This window comes from Salmo salar, chromosome 21 (genome assembly GCF_965601325.2).
Source record: "Salmo salar chromosome 21, fSalSal1, whole genome shotgun sequence".
NCBI classification, from domain to species: Eukaryota; Metazoa; Chordata; class Actinopteri; order Salmoniformes; family Salmonidae; genus Salmo; species Salmo salar.
The window spans coordinates 16515916-16530544 of record NC_138311.1 but is presented as its reverse complement, the minus strand read 5'-3'; the positions used below and the strand labels follow the sequence as shown (position 1 = coordinate 16530544).

Below are 14629 nucleotides of genomic sequence, written 5' to 3'. Positions count from 1 at the left end.
AGAAAATAGAATAGAAAACTCAGCGCTTAGAACATTTCCAAATACAGTGTAAGAACTAGAGGACTAACATCAGCTAACCATGTGGATGTGACCAATAGGTCATGCTTTTAGGAGAGGTGTGCTGGATTGCAAGGAATAGCAGCCTCCCCATGCAATGATGTCAAGCATCTAATACTGTTGGCAATATTCAAAGATGTGCCAGTTTTTCCAATAATTAAGCTTATTCAACGTCTCTCCTCAAGCACTTTGTATCTTTCTACTAGGTGTGTCTTCCAACAGCCTTGAACTGAGAGCAGACTTGCGTTAATGCCTTTCTGGGGAGTACAGTAGCACTGAGCTGTCATGGAACCCAGCTAATGCAGAATGGTGAATGATGTAAGCATGCTACGATGATATATGCGCTGGGAATACTTCGTTTGACTAAGCTACTGCAATCATCCAGATGTTTGACCTTCAATTTAGGTACTATTGTAGGCACTACGATATCTTCTCATTTCCACATACAGTATACTCTACTATCTGTTAGTAGCTCAAGAAGTTGCACCTCTTTTGGACTTGAACTTACTTATTTCGGTTCCAGGTAGAACCCTTTTGGCATACCTAGAACCAAAAAGGGTTCTTCTATGGGGACAGCCAAATAACCCTTTTGTAACTCTTTTTTTTCTGAGTGTAGTATGTCCTGTATTCTTACCTGCACTATCATTAATAACGGTATGCCTACTAGCAACAACATTCATTTTGGAAACCCAGCTGATTGAAATAATGATGGTCCTCTTAAAAACAAGCATTTGTAATCACCTGCTTTCATCATTCAATTATGGATCATATTTGCCAAATGAAAATGCCATAGTAAATGCTTGGGCTGTGAGCCATTCCTCCAATAAATTTTGACCTTCAATTTCCATTACTCTACAGCATATAAGTCAAATTTGTAAAGTTCCAGGTGATCTCTGGCTGCTGAAAAATACATCCCCCAAAACGAAACCAAACTAAAGGGACAAAACTAATAATAATCATGGGTTGATCAGTGGATGAAAATGGTGGTGTTGCTCATTCATAAAAAAAAAGAAACCATTGCAAAGAAGCCTTAAAATTATCAGGGTTGGCAGCATCAGAACGGCTGCTGAACGTATATAAAAATGAAGTAGGGAGTAAAGTATGATCAAGCAGAAACAAACAAAGATGATCAATCTAATAAAAAGGTTGTTCTTTTTTGGAAAATGGAATAGGCAACGTCCATGGTTAGTGTTATGTACAATAAAGTGGTCTTACAAGTCTCCTCTCATTGAAAACCTTGAGAGCGTCTGTGAAACAGCTGCAATAACAAATGGGGTTAAGTGTGGTAAGTTACTGTACCACATGCTACCTTGTACGGAAGCAAAGCAAGTTAGTCACATATTAACATCTCAAAAAGTACATTTACAAGCTCACCAAATTTCCAACAGTCATTATCGTTAAACGAGAAACAGTAATTACAGTACCATAACAACACAAACAGCACAGTACAACAACATCAGCAAAATAAAACTGTAACACAGTGACATTTTACGACTGCAATGTTACCATAGATACTAATTGACAGTTGGCACTCAATTTGCACCATGTTCTGGGGGAGAGTGAGAGCTGAAATGGGACTTTTTACAACTCAATGCAAATAAAGCGCCCTAAAGAAGAGGATGTAGCCGCAGAACACTCCCGATTTAAATGGCACATAATGGCATCGGAAGACGAGGATTCTCTTGTCTCTGTGGCCTCTCCTCATTAAAGGCTTGTGGTATAAGGATCCATAATGTCACATGCTCATACTCGGCTTGCCATGTAGCGTGGGTTAAGTGCACCAGCATGACCACGGCAATGGAACATTCTACTTATCTGAAACAGCAAATGTATCCATAGAGGACCACACCGCAGCCAATATCTGAATCGGTCTTCGTCCACTCATTCATATTCTATTTGTCTCTGGCTCCATTTTGCCAGACAGTCAAACCAAAAGGCGTAGAGACATCGGAGTCTTACAGGAACATGTCAAAGTAATCACTAATGGCCCAAGCCTAACATGAGATCTGCGAAATGTCCCCGACTTACATGTCTGTCTTTGACATCAATACTGTAAATGATCTAGAACTGTGATAAGGGTCTTGGAGGGACTAAGTGTTTATGTCCCCAGGATAAAAAGTGATCATTTCATGCAGTGCATATCGAGAGATTTAAGACCAGAAAAAAACAGGTCTTAGCGTTATTGCGGTTCGTAATGGCATGGAAGCACAACCTATCTCTAAAGGGTTTGGCTCGTGAGACTGCTTTGAAATACATCTTAATCATCAAAGCTTTATTAAAAGATCAAGTTTGAGAGCAGTAAAACAGTGAGCGGACATCACCTTTTAATCTATGTATTGTTTAGGCCTACAATATTTTAGCCAGCTCCCGTTTTGGGCCATATGCCCTTCGTGCAACGAGAGATCAGATAATGCTGGTGACCCTTGTATTTCTTTTCCTATAACAATTGCTTGTTTTCCATTTCATATGATTAAAAACCAAGCCTTCAATAGGCTACCCTTAACCTAGGCCTATACATTCTTAGAAAAAAAGGTGCTATCTAGAACCTAAAAGAGTTCTTCGGTTGTCCCCATAGAAGAACCCTTTGAAGGACCCTTTTTGGTTCCAGAAAGAACCATTTTGGTTCCAGGTAAAATCCTGGAACCAAAAGGGTTCTACCTGGAATCAAAAAGGGTTCTCCTATGGGGACAACCGAAAACCCCTTTTGGGAACCTTTTTTCTAAGAGTGTAGGCTATAGCGAAGGCTGGTTCAACAGCAATCCATTGTCTTTTTTATCCTGTCGATTTTATGATGTCACGCTTCTGACCTCAAGCTATTTACAACTATTGTTGTTTGAAAAAAAACTGGACATCTTGTTTTTTGTTTAATTTGATTAAAAAACTAATTCGGCGCATGTAACAAATAACAATTTTGAATTCACCATCCTGGCTTTATGGTGAATGTCCAGCTCACATCCAATGCAATCTCTCTTTTGAAGAACATATCAAGACTGTTTCAAGGACAGCTTTTTTCCATCTACGTAACATTGCAAAAATCAGAAACTTTCTGTCCAAAAATGACACAGAAAAATTAATCCATGCCTTTGTGTCACGTCCTGGCCAGTATAAGGTTAATTGTTTTGGTAGTTTGGTCAGGACGTGGCAGAGGGTATTTGTTTTATGTGGTTCGGGGTGGTGTGTTTGTGTAAAGGGTGTTTGATTTAGTATTTCCGGGTTTTTGGTTGATGGTCTGTGTTTGTATTCTATGGTTAGTCTAGTGTGTGTGTTTCTATGTTTGGTTAATTGGGGTTGGGACTCTCAGTTGAAGGCAGGTGTTGTCTATCTGCCTTTGATTGAGAGTCCCATATATTAGGGTGTGTTTGTGTGTGATTTGTGGGTGATTATTCTGTGTATAGCCTTGTGCCTTACCAGACTGTTTTTTGTCGATTGTTCGTTCTTTGTTATTTTGTATGTTCATTTTTGAAGATAATTAAAAATCAAGATGAGCATTCACGTACCTGCTGCGTTTTGGTCCTCCATTTCCAACGACAAGCGTGACAGAATCACCCACCACTCAAGGACCAAGCAGCAGAAGAAGGAGCAGAGGGAATTCGAGTTGGACTGGCGGGAGAAGTGGACCTGGGAGGAAGTTCTGGACGGGGCCGGACCTTGGCACCAGGCTGAGGATTATCGCCGCCCGCAGTGGGAAATTGAGGCAGCCAAGGCAGAGAGACGGAGGTACGAGGCCAAGTACGCGCTGAGGGAGAAGCACGAGAGGCACCCCCAATAATTTTTTTTGGGGGGGCACATGGGTAGTTTGGCTAGGCGTAAGAAGAGCCGGAAGCCAGCTACCCGTGGTTATATGGAGGAGCGTATGGGGTGGAGAGCGCTATGTTTCGCTGAGGAGCGCACTCTCACCCATACGCACGCACAGTCCGGTGCGCGTTATTCCAGCCCCTCGCAGGTGCCGTGCTAGAGCGGGCATCCAACCTGGTAGGAGGATGCCTGCGCAGCGCATCTGGTCGCCGGTACGCCTCCGAGGACCAGGCTACCCAACTCCCGCTCTACGCACGGCTACCATCAGGCCCCTGCACAGCCCAGTCTGCCCTGTACGAGCACCCCGTAATCTCCACCCGGCACAGCCAGAAGAGGACTGGCCACCGCTCATAGCCTGGTTCCTCTCTAGGTTTCTTCCTAGGTTTTGGCCTTTCTAGGGAGTTTTTCCTAGCCACCGTGCTTCTACACCTGCATTGCTTGCTGTTTGGGGTTTTAGGCTGGGTTTCTGTACAGCACTTTGAGATATCAGCTGATGTAAGAAGGGCTATATAAATACATTTGATTTGATTTGAATTTAGGAGCCGTCTGCTATTTCTGGAGAAGTGTGAATGTTTATAAAGCATTATGTTTGGGAACAGCATAACGGTCAGTGGACATTCTCTTTATATTGGTTCTTTGTCCAGATTCTGTGGAAAGTTTGGATGTGCGTAAAAGCCTCCATTGTCTGAGTTGCCTTAATATTATATGCACACGGGGAGCAATTATGGTGCCTGTCACTGTATTTAGACATAACCTACAGTATTTAAAACAAGTTGCTGTTTTGTCTTGATTAGAATTTGATAGAATTATTGACTCTCTTTTGAAGCCTTATCAATAGTGAATTTAATATTGTTTCTTGACAACTTTTGGTAATTCCATGGCTCAGACATGGCAGACATAATGCAATTGAACAATATATTTCCATGTTGAAGCCATGCAATTAGGCTTGTTACAATGTGGACTGCAAAGATGGGCTAGGCCTATATACATATTGTTATTTTGTTTCCGTAGAGTATTTAACAAATTAGGCAATAGCGGACTAACATTGGAATTGGAGTTGATGACAACGCAATACATAAAAGACCATAAAAACACATCTTGAAGTAACCACATATTTAGCCATGGAGCACATTCTGATTGGCCAGTTAGGGTTCAAGCCTTGACACACCTACAACTTGTTTATTCATCAAAACCCAACCCTTTCGCTCCACCGTTAGCTACTACTAATTCCAGTTGTGAAAACAGCCAAAAATATTTCTGATACCTCCCCAAACCTATACCGCCAGCGCTAAGACTCACCATTGCATTAGGTTTGTTAAAATACAGCCCTGAGAGTGTTTATGTTAGCTCCCTGGTACATGTGAGTCACTGCAGCTGTTCTACCTCCCTAACCTACAATTGATTAACACCCCAGTGAGTGAACAGCGTGTGGCAGGCCAGAAATCCCCTCTTTATAAGCTCTAATGTGACAAACAAGCACACTATGATTACATTTGACCATCACCTGGCTCTGGCTGTCACAATTTGCAGCAGAGGAGGCTGGTGGGAGGAGCTATAGGAGGATGGGCTCATTGTAATGGCTGTAATGGAATGAATGGAATGGTATTGAATGGAAACCACATGTTTGACTCCTTTCTATTTTTTACATTCCAATGTGTCCGTCCTCCTATGGTTCCCCCCCACCAGCCTCCTCTGATTTTCAGATACTACATCAGTGCAATAATATCTAATGAGTGATAGTAATGTAATTATGTTAGATAACGTGGACAAACAACAGCAAACAAGCAGATTTGCATAACATCACTGTCCTTTTTTAAAGCTCATAACATCGCTGTCTATTTTTCAAATCCTTAACCTAGATCATCACTTGATTTCAAACTATGTACAAGAATCTCAGACTGTGAACTACTTCCACATTGTTCCACATAGAATCATGCTCACCTCTTTGCTTTCTTCTATGTCCGAGGAATCGCTGCTGAAGTCCTCAGTGTTGAGGTCCGACTCTCCCACAGCGATAGGCACCGTGACGGTCAGGCTGGCGTTGTGGATGAACGGCATATAGTCAGTGTTGTCATTCATTATGTACTTCCCTGCTGCATTGCTGCCCACCCCCACTCCCAACCCACTGGTGGCGCCATTGCCATCCTTTATGTATTCAGGCTCTTTCATGATGTCCACTGTGGTGTGGTTGGAGTTCCAGTTGGTCCCCATGGTTTTGTGGAGGTCATCCAGGGTCTTGTCCTCGTTCAGGCTCCTCTTCTTCTTCCTCAGACAGATGCTTTGGAAAGAGCGACGTACCAAGGCCTTGACGAAGGCGATGCCCTGGTGGATGCGGCCTATGGCCACCGTCAGATTGTTCATCTCGCTGTCATCATCCGTGGCCGCCAGGTTATCAGCACTGAACGAGCTCAGCAGCAAGGCCAGGAACAGATTCAGGACCTGCCACACACACACACACACACACACAACTGATGGTTTAAAGTTACTGTAATTGATTGACGGTGGATTAACAGTGTTGTTAACAGTCATACAGAGATACAGTAGAGCTGAAAATGTACCACTAGGTTCCCGATGACCATGACCATCAGGAAGACGATGAGACACATGCTCTGACCAGCCACCTCCATACAGTCCCACATGGTCTCGATCCACTCCCCACACAGCACCCGGAACACAATCAGGAAGGAGTGGAAGAAGTCATGCATGTGCCACCGGGGCAGTGTGCAGTCTGTAGAGATCTTACACACACAGTCTCTGTAGCTCTTCCCAAAAAGCTGCATGCCCACCACGGCGAAGATGAAGACGATGATGGCCAGTACGAGGGTGAGATTACCCAAGGCCCCCACTGAGTTACCAATGATCTTGATCAGCATGTTCAGTGTGGGCCAAGACTTAGCCAGTTTGAATACTCTCAGCTGGATACAAAGATAAGAATGGGATTAATATTCATTTCTATTCCAATATGTTGACAGTCTACTTTTATAACAGTGATTTTTGACTGAACATGCAGCATTTTGGATGCAGTGCTGGAGTGTCGATTCTCTTACCAATCGGAATGATCTGAGGACAGACATTCCAGACACGTTGGCCAAGCCAAGCTCCATCAAGCTCAAACTGACAATGATACCATCAAATATATTCCAGCCTTCCTGAAAATAAATGTATGGATCCAAAGCAATAATCTTGAAACACATCTCAGCTGTGAAAATACCCGTGAACACCTGAGTAAAACAACACACAAGAACAGTGACAACAGTAATTAACATGTCATGTGCTTAAAATGGCCGATTTAAAGTGATATGGCAAAAACAAATGGCGTGACTGCGTACCAGGTTTCCCACATAAAGCATGGTGTTGAACTCCCCAGACATTGGGTAATGCTCCATAGCCATGAACACTGTATTCATAACAATACATATGGTGATAGCTAGGTCTACAAACGGGTCCATCACGATCATCTTGACTATTTTCTTGATCCTCAGCCACTTCGGACAACAGTCCCAGATGAGGAAGGTGTTGGCAAACTTGTACCAGCAAGGAGGGCACTTCTGTCTCGATTCTTCAAGTTCTGATAGATATAGAGAAATAACAGAGAAATATTTGTTCTATGAATGTGTTCTCATTTTGTCTATTCATGCTATTTGTTCTAGGGGGTGTACGGGGTATGGTATAGTTGTACACACCTTCCATAGTGTTGGTTATAACACTAGCTACACTGAGCGCCCTCTGCCTGGCAACTGGGTCTTCCAGGAAGTCCATAGTGGCCTGGTACGATCCATATCGGGCCTTTCTATACTCTGTCTCCGTAGTGTTTTCCTGGAGTTACATCATTTGGAAGCATTATCAATGTATTAATAAATCATCACAAACCAATTGCATCAGTAATATTCTGTATCTCAGCACAATGTAACCACCAAAGATGGCCATGTTCAAGGGCTAATTAATCTCTTAACCAGGAAGTTATTATCTGTTCAACCAAAAAATACTGTATTTCTAATCACATCAATAGAAATATTTTAATAGTTTTTTATCTATATGGAATAAATAAAACTCTATATGAAAATCCAAACTTGCTTTATACTGCCTTATATTTATTATTTTTAACAAAATGTAATTTTTAGTGTGTAACTGTATGTAAATATACCATAAGTAATGTTTAGGTAGTCAAGGAGAGAAAGAAGGAAGAGAGAGAAGGAAAGGAACAAGATGCACACTACAAGACCACAGCAGAGCTAGAGTAGAGGCACGGCAGGCGGAGACAGAACAGAACTGGTTTAGAGACAGCAGAACAGAACTGGTTTAGGCCATCCAGGCTAAACTACACTTCCTTGCATTGTCATCAGTAGAGGCCTTATCTACTGTCACCTCTGGCAGAAGGAGTCCCTCAGGTGACTTGGGGAGTGAAGCCCCGCCCACTAGGGACACCACCCCGTTGCAGTCGACGGAGCTGTGCATCTTCCCATTTGCTGGCAGCAGGACGTGTGATGGCATGCTGTTCTGGCTCACGTTGCTGGAGCGCCGGTCGCTCCGCCGAAGGACAAACAGAGAGCCCCGGCGACTGTCGTTGTCCTCGAAAGTGCTGTTCTCGTCGTCGGCAAAGTCGTTCTCCGAGCCTATGTCCCGCGCACGGTCCCGGAAGCTGTAGAGGCTAGCCCGGCTGTTCCGTCTGGACGAGAACAGGGGTCCGCGGATACTCAGGAAGGACTGGGAGAAAAATACATTCCTCAGTGCCCGTCACTGGTATAAGCATGGGTTGAGAAGTGGAGTAATTTAAGATGGAAGAATGGGTCCTGCAGAGGGTGATTGTGATGAAGATGATGCAATGATGTTGATTATCTAGAGCAGTGGTTCCCAAACTTTTTACAGTCCCGTACCCCTTCAAACATTCACCCTCCAGCTGCATACCCCCTCTAGCACCAGGTTCAGCGGACTGTTTTTTTGCCATCATTGTAAGCCTGCCACACACACAATATGATACATAAGAATGAGTTTGAGTTTTTGCCACAACCCAGCTCGTGGGAAGTGACAAAGAGCTCTTATAGGATCAGGGCACAAATAATAACAATAATCAATAATGTTGCTCTTTATTTAGCCATCTTACATATAAAACCTTATTTGTTCATCAAAAATGGGGAATAACTCACCACAGGTTAATGAGAAGGGTGTGCTTGAAAGGATGCACACGACTCTGCAATGTTGGGTTGTATTGGAGAGAGTCTCAGTTTTAAATCATTTTCCACACACAGTCTGTGCCTGTATTTAGTTTTCATGCTAGTGAGGGCCGAGAATCTACTCTCACATAGGTACGTGGTTGCAAAGGGCATCAGTGTTTTAACAGTGGGATTTGCCAAGGCAAGAAACTCTGAGCGCAGCCCTATCCAGAAATCTGGCAGTGGCTTCTGATTCAATTCAATTTTCACAGAACCGCTTGTTGCAACTTCGATGAGGCTCTCTTGCTCAGATATCGGTAAGTGGACTGGAGGCAGGGAATAAAAGGGATAACGAATCCAGTTGTTTGTGTTGTCCGTTTCGGGAAAGTACCTGCGTAATTGCGCACCCAACTCACTCAAGTGCTTCGCTATATCACATTTGACATTGTCCGTAAGCTTGAGTTCATTTGCACACAAAAAATCATACAATGATGGAAAGACCTGTGTGTTGTCCTTGTTAATGAAGACAGAGAAGAGCTCCAACTTCTTAATTATAGCCTCAATTTTGTCCCGCACATTGAATATAGTTGCGGCGTGTCCCTGTAATCCCAGATTCAGATCATTCAGGTGAAAAAAAACATCACCCAGATAGGCCAGTCATGTGAGAAACTCGTCATCATGCAAGCGGTCAGACAACTGAAAATTATGGTCAGTAAAGAAAACTTTAAGCTCGTCTCTCAATTTAAAAAAAAAACGGGTCAATACTTTGCCCCTTGATAACCAGCATACTTCTTTCTGTATGTTGTAAAAGTGTTACATGGTCGCTGCCCATATCATTGCATAAGCAGAAAATACACGAGAGTTCAGGGGCCTTGATTTAACAAAGTTAACCATTTTCACTGTAGTGCCCAAAACATCTTTCAAGCTTTCAGGCAATCCCTTGGCAGCAAGAGCCTCTCGGTGGATGCTGCAGTATACCCAAGTGGCGTCGGGAGCAACTGCTTGCACGCCAGTTACCACTCCACTATGTCTCCCTGTCATGGCTTTTGCGCCATCAGTACAGATACCAACACATCTTGACCACCAAAGTCCATTTGATGTCACAAAGACGTTCAGTACTTTAAAAATATCCTCTCCTCTTGTCCTGGTTTCCAGTGGTTTGCAGAAGAGGATATCTTCCTTAATTGACCCCCCATAAATGTAACAGACATATACCAGGAGCTCTGCCAGGCCCGCCACGTCTGTTGACTCATCCAGCTGTAACATATAGAATTCACTGGCTTGTATGCGAAGCAGTAATTGTTTCAAAACATCTCCTGCCATGTCACCGATGCGTTGTGAAACAGTGTTGTTTGATGAAGGCATTGTCTGTATAGTTTTTGTTGGCCTTTTCCCCCAGCATTGTCCCATCCATATCCGTGGCAGCATGAAGAATTAAGTCCTCCACAATAGTATGGGGCTTGCCTGTCCTAGCCACTTGGTAGCTCACCATATAAGATGCTTCTAGCCCCTTCTAATTAATGGTGTCTGTTGATTGTATACATCTTACTACTCGAAAGTCGTCTTTATTCTCGCTCAAAACACTCCCGTGGCTTATTTTTCAAATTGTCATGTTTCGTTTCTAAATGTCTGCGCAAGAGTGAAGGTTTCCCGCGAGAGAGTAACGGTTAACGTGATTGGATGTTAATTATTTGACACGTCTACCTGTATTTGACATTGTGTTGTTATTTCGCTGAACAGTAGATGGTTTCATTTTATTTTTGGCAGTGAAATAAGGGTACTCAGGCGGGGAAAAAAACTCACCCAAATGTATAGCCCCGTTGGAAAATATAAATGTACTGTTTGAAAATGTGAAGAGAAAAAAAACATATTTTTATTTGGCGTATCCCCGATGACATTGTGCGTACCCCAGTTTGGGAATACCTGATCTAGAAGATGACCTCAGGGACAATATAAAAGGAAATGTGCAAGAGCACGATGAAGAGGATAATGATAATAATGACGACAAGCACAATCCTGTTGCCTCTGCTGATGAGGAGGATGCTGATGAGGAGGATAGTGATTACGATGATAATGCAATTGAAAGATGACGGTGCTGCTGAAAATGGAGATGATAGGGTAGCGTTGATATTGATAATGCCGAAAATAATAATGATGATGAGATGAATAGATTCACTAAGGAGTGTGTAGCATGCACAACAGTTCACCAATACAGCGAACACACATGCTTTTGATAGCCGAAGGTAAAGGTAGGTTAAAGCAGTATGTTAAATTATCCTGACCTGGTATGGTGTTGAACAGCTCATGTCATAGTTGTGCAGGTTAGAGGCATCCATGGAGAAGCGGAAGTGACTCTTTTTCATACTGCTTTCGGACTCAGACCTGTGACACTTGTCATTGTCCTCTCTCTCCTCCTCCCTCTGCTTCCTCTTCTTGCGCCTGTTGCGCCTCTCTTTGGCGCTCTTGGAGCTGAGTTTGGAGGCCTCTGAGGAGGTCTCAGTGAGGTCCCCTCTCTCACTGAACTCCCCACTCTCAGCCGCCATCACCGTTGCCGCCGCCTGTAAACCAATCAACACACCTAAGCTATGGTCGTCAGGGGCAACACATGACTCAGCAGGGCAACCAGTCAGAAATAGACACAATAGGCTATTAAATGCCTTCTACATTTAGATTAAAATACATTTACCTTTGAATACCTTTGAACATTTGTAATCTGAATACTTAAAAAAATCTTGGCCATTTTCAGTTTAAGATAAATGAGAATATGAAGAGTACACTTCGAAAACACTATATCTACTATTTTTTCACATTTGTGTTCTTTTCACTAGAAATGATTGTTTATGGGTGCCTTCATATGTGTGTAAAACTGCTGAGCGTGAAAAACTCAGCAGCGTTGCAGTTCTTGATACAAACCAGTGCACCTGGCACCTACTACCATACCCCGTTCCAAGGCATATACATCTTTTGCCTTGCCCATTGACTCTCTGAATGGCATCCATACACAATCCATGTCTCAATTGTGTCAAGACTTAAAAATCCTTCTTTAACCTGATTTAACAGGTGACATCAATAAGGGATCATAGCTTTCATCTGGATTCACCTGGTCAGTCTATGTCATGGAAATCATATTTTGTACACACCCATCTCTTTCATAATTTCTTTAAACAACAAAAGGTAATTTACCTACATTTCTGAAAATGGATATATAGCGTTTAGGAATGAAACTCTTCATATATCACTAGCAATATAAATGACTATTAAAGGAATCCCATGGTTGTTGTAATTAATGAGTGTGCTGAAACGGGTGGCATATAGAGTGGAAGTGGGAGATCTCCTGTACCTGTGCATCCTCCTGCTGTCTCCTCAGCTGCTCCAGCATGGCCTGGAACTCCTCCTCTTTCTTCTGAGCCTCCTCGATGGTGGCCTGGTTCTGCTCGTCGTACGCCATGGCGACCACAGCCAGGATCAGGTTGATCAGGTAGAAGGAGCCCAGGAAGATGACCAGCACAAAGAAGATCATATACGGCTTCCCAGCAGCCCGCAGGGTCTGGAAGAGGAGCAACACCTCTTATGACACATTTCTTACAACCTCTTCTAACATATCTCCAAGTAAATCACCAGTCTTCGTATTACACCTCGTATAACATATCTCTACTGAGAGGATGCTAGTGGAGTACTAAAAGGACCATGATAAAACATGCAGAAAACGTGTGCTCACGTAACAAGCAATTTGGAACATACACATTTACCTTGTGATATTGCACACCTGATCTGGGGTATTGTTCTGTTTTATTTGCTCAGAATTCTTCGCTGATCTCTCTATTCAAGGGACAATAAGGCATTCAAAAAGACATGTTGCCTTTGCTTTAGTCATGATGCGACCAATCTTTGTTTCCTCGAGCAGAAACGCACCTGCCCGCCATTAGGAGGTTGTTTGAACAGGCCACTGGCAATCTCTTCTGTTTTGTAATGGGAGAATGTACTCATTTTCATCACACAGCAAATGATGCCTCTCTTTGTCTTTTCAAGAGAACCGTGCCCATCAAGTTAAACATGTCACAAACAAGGGCCAGGATCTCTTTTAACAAACCTAATGCATTGGTAAATCAAAGCACGTACGGCAGTGCTATACGTCCAGGGTGTGTCAGAAATATTGTTGCTGTTTTCACAGTCGTTATTTTGAGCGCAATAGCTGGCGGTGGTGTAGGTGTGACGAGGGCTTGGCCACTCACTGGCCAATCAAGGTGTTCCATGGTTTCTTACTGCATGCTTTTGGCTCAAGCTCTGCAGGTCTTTGCGTTGTTATCAACTCCAATTCGGCTGGGGACACGGAATATTCTGGTCCTAGTCCATTGTGGATTGATCCTACGGTTTATTAAATAGCATAAGTTACAGTAACAATGGATAGCAACAGTAAATATATATTTTTTTTAAACATCCAGTGGTTGCTCAATATGGTTGGAGTGTTGACAGTCAACATTGTTGTAATTGGCTTCAATGAGTATAGGCCTTTCTGCATCGCACTTATCCTCAAGTAAAATGACTAGTCGCCCGTAAATTGTGTTGTATGTGCGAGGCACGTTCTCAATAAGCAAGATGTAGCCTACTCATTATGTAGCCTGCCATTATAGGACAGCACTATTTGAATAGCCTATGTTTGGAGGAGCGTATCTGGTAACCGGACAAGAGGCTGGTTACGTATCTGGTAACCGGACAATGGGGATGGATACAAGCCGAATGGAGCACTGCAGGTAGGCCTATGGGAATTGTGAATAATACAAAAGCATGTCGGCAAAAGCCTCGCGACTAGAATCCTTTTATGGATAGGCTGCTCGTGAATTATAAAGACATCAGACACATTGCTGTTGAAGGAGCTTTCGTTATAGTTATAGTTTTTATAAATCAAACGAAATCAAACGAAACGGAAAAACAACTTACATTTTCTAAATATGAGTGTCCCCGGATTATCTAATATTTTGCTGCATTATGGGCATGCAACCTACAAGGAGAGTTTTTTTTTTATGCACTTCCTAAATAAAAACAGAAGCTGGCTATAACGACGTATTAGCCTACATAGATAAAAGGTGGATGTCCGCTCACTGTTTTGCTGCTAAAGCTTTGGTGATGAAGATTCATTTCAAAGCGGTCTCACGACCCAAACCCTTTGGCGACCCTGTGTTTTCATATGTACATTGATAGTTTTTTTTTATCTGATGCTACACTAAGATAAGATCAGAAACATACATTTTTTTTCTAAACGAATCCAATCTGGAAGTGGTTGGATTCATAGCAACTGTTAGTGAGAGTTGTTCCAGTTTGACGTAGGTAGTCTCCATGGACTGTATTGTCTTCCCTACTCTGCCAGGTGTTCTGAATGCAAGTTAGGGGTGATGTGAAAGTGCCGAATATCTTCCTCCAAATTGGATCTAACAGAGATATTACATTGCAAACTACCATAATGTGACACATTAAGAAATATTCAAATAAGGCTGTACACCCTTATTACTCAAAGGAAGTAAATCCGAAAGAGAAATGTACTCTGATGGAGTTGATTGTTAATCCATTTAGTGTCGTTTTAACTCCAGAAATATCAACACCATGACAAGAGTAGTTTTCAGACAAAATGG

General features: G+C 42.7%; 1 protein-coding gene across 1 annotated transcript in view; it reads right to left on the bottom strand.

The window, feature by feature from the left end:
- Window positions 1-14629, bottom strand: part of scn1laa (sodium channel, voltage-gated, type I-like, alpha) — a 41615-nt gene that overhangs the window by 10650 nt on the left and 16336 nt on the right. The window contains exons 10-17 of the mRNA XM_082966993.1: window positions 12343-12549; window positions 11285-11560; window positions 8185-8556; window positions 7536-7668; window positions 7182-7420; window positions 6900-7073; window positions 6411-6767; window positions 5794-6291 (exon numbers count right to left, since the gene is read on the bottom strand). Of these exons, the coding sequence (XP_082823119.1) occupies window positions 5794-6291; window positions 6411-6767; window positions 6900-7073; window positions 7182-7420; window positions 7536-7668; window positions 8185-8556; window positions 11285-11560; window positions 12343-12549 (2256 nt within the window). The remainder of the gene's footprint in view (window positions 1-5793; window positions 6292-6410; window positions 6768-6899; window positions 7074-7181; window positions 7421-7535; window positions 7669-8184; window positions 8557-11284; window positions 11561-12342; window positions 12550-14629) is intronic.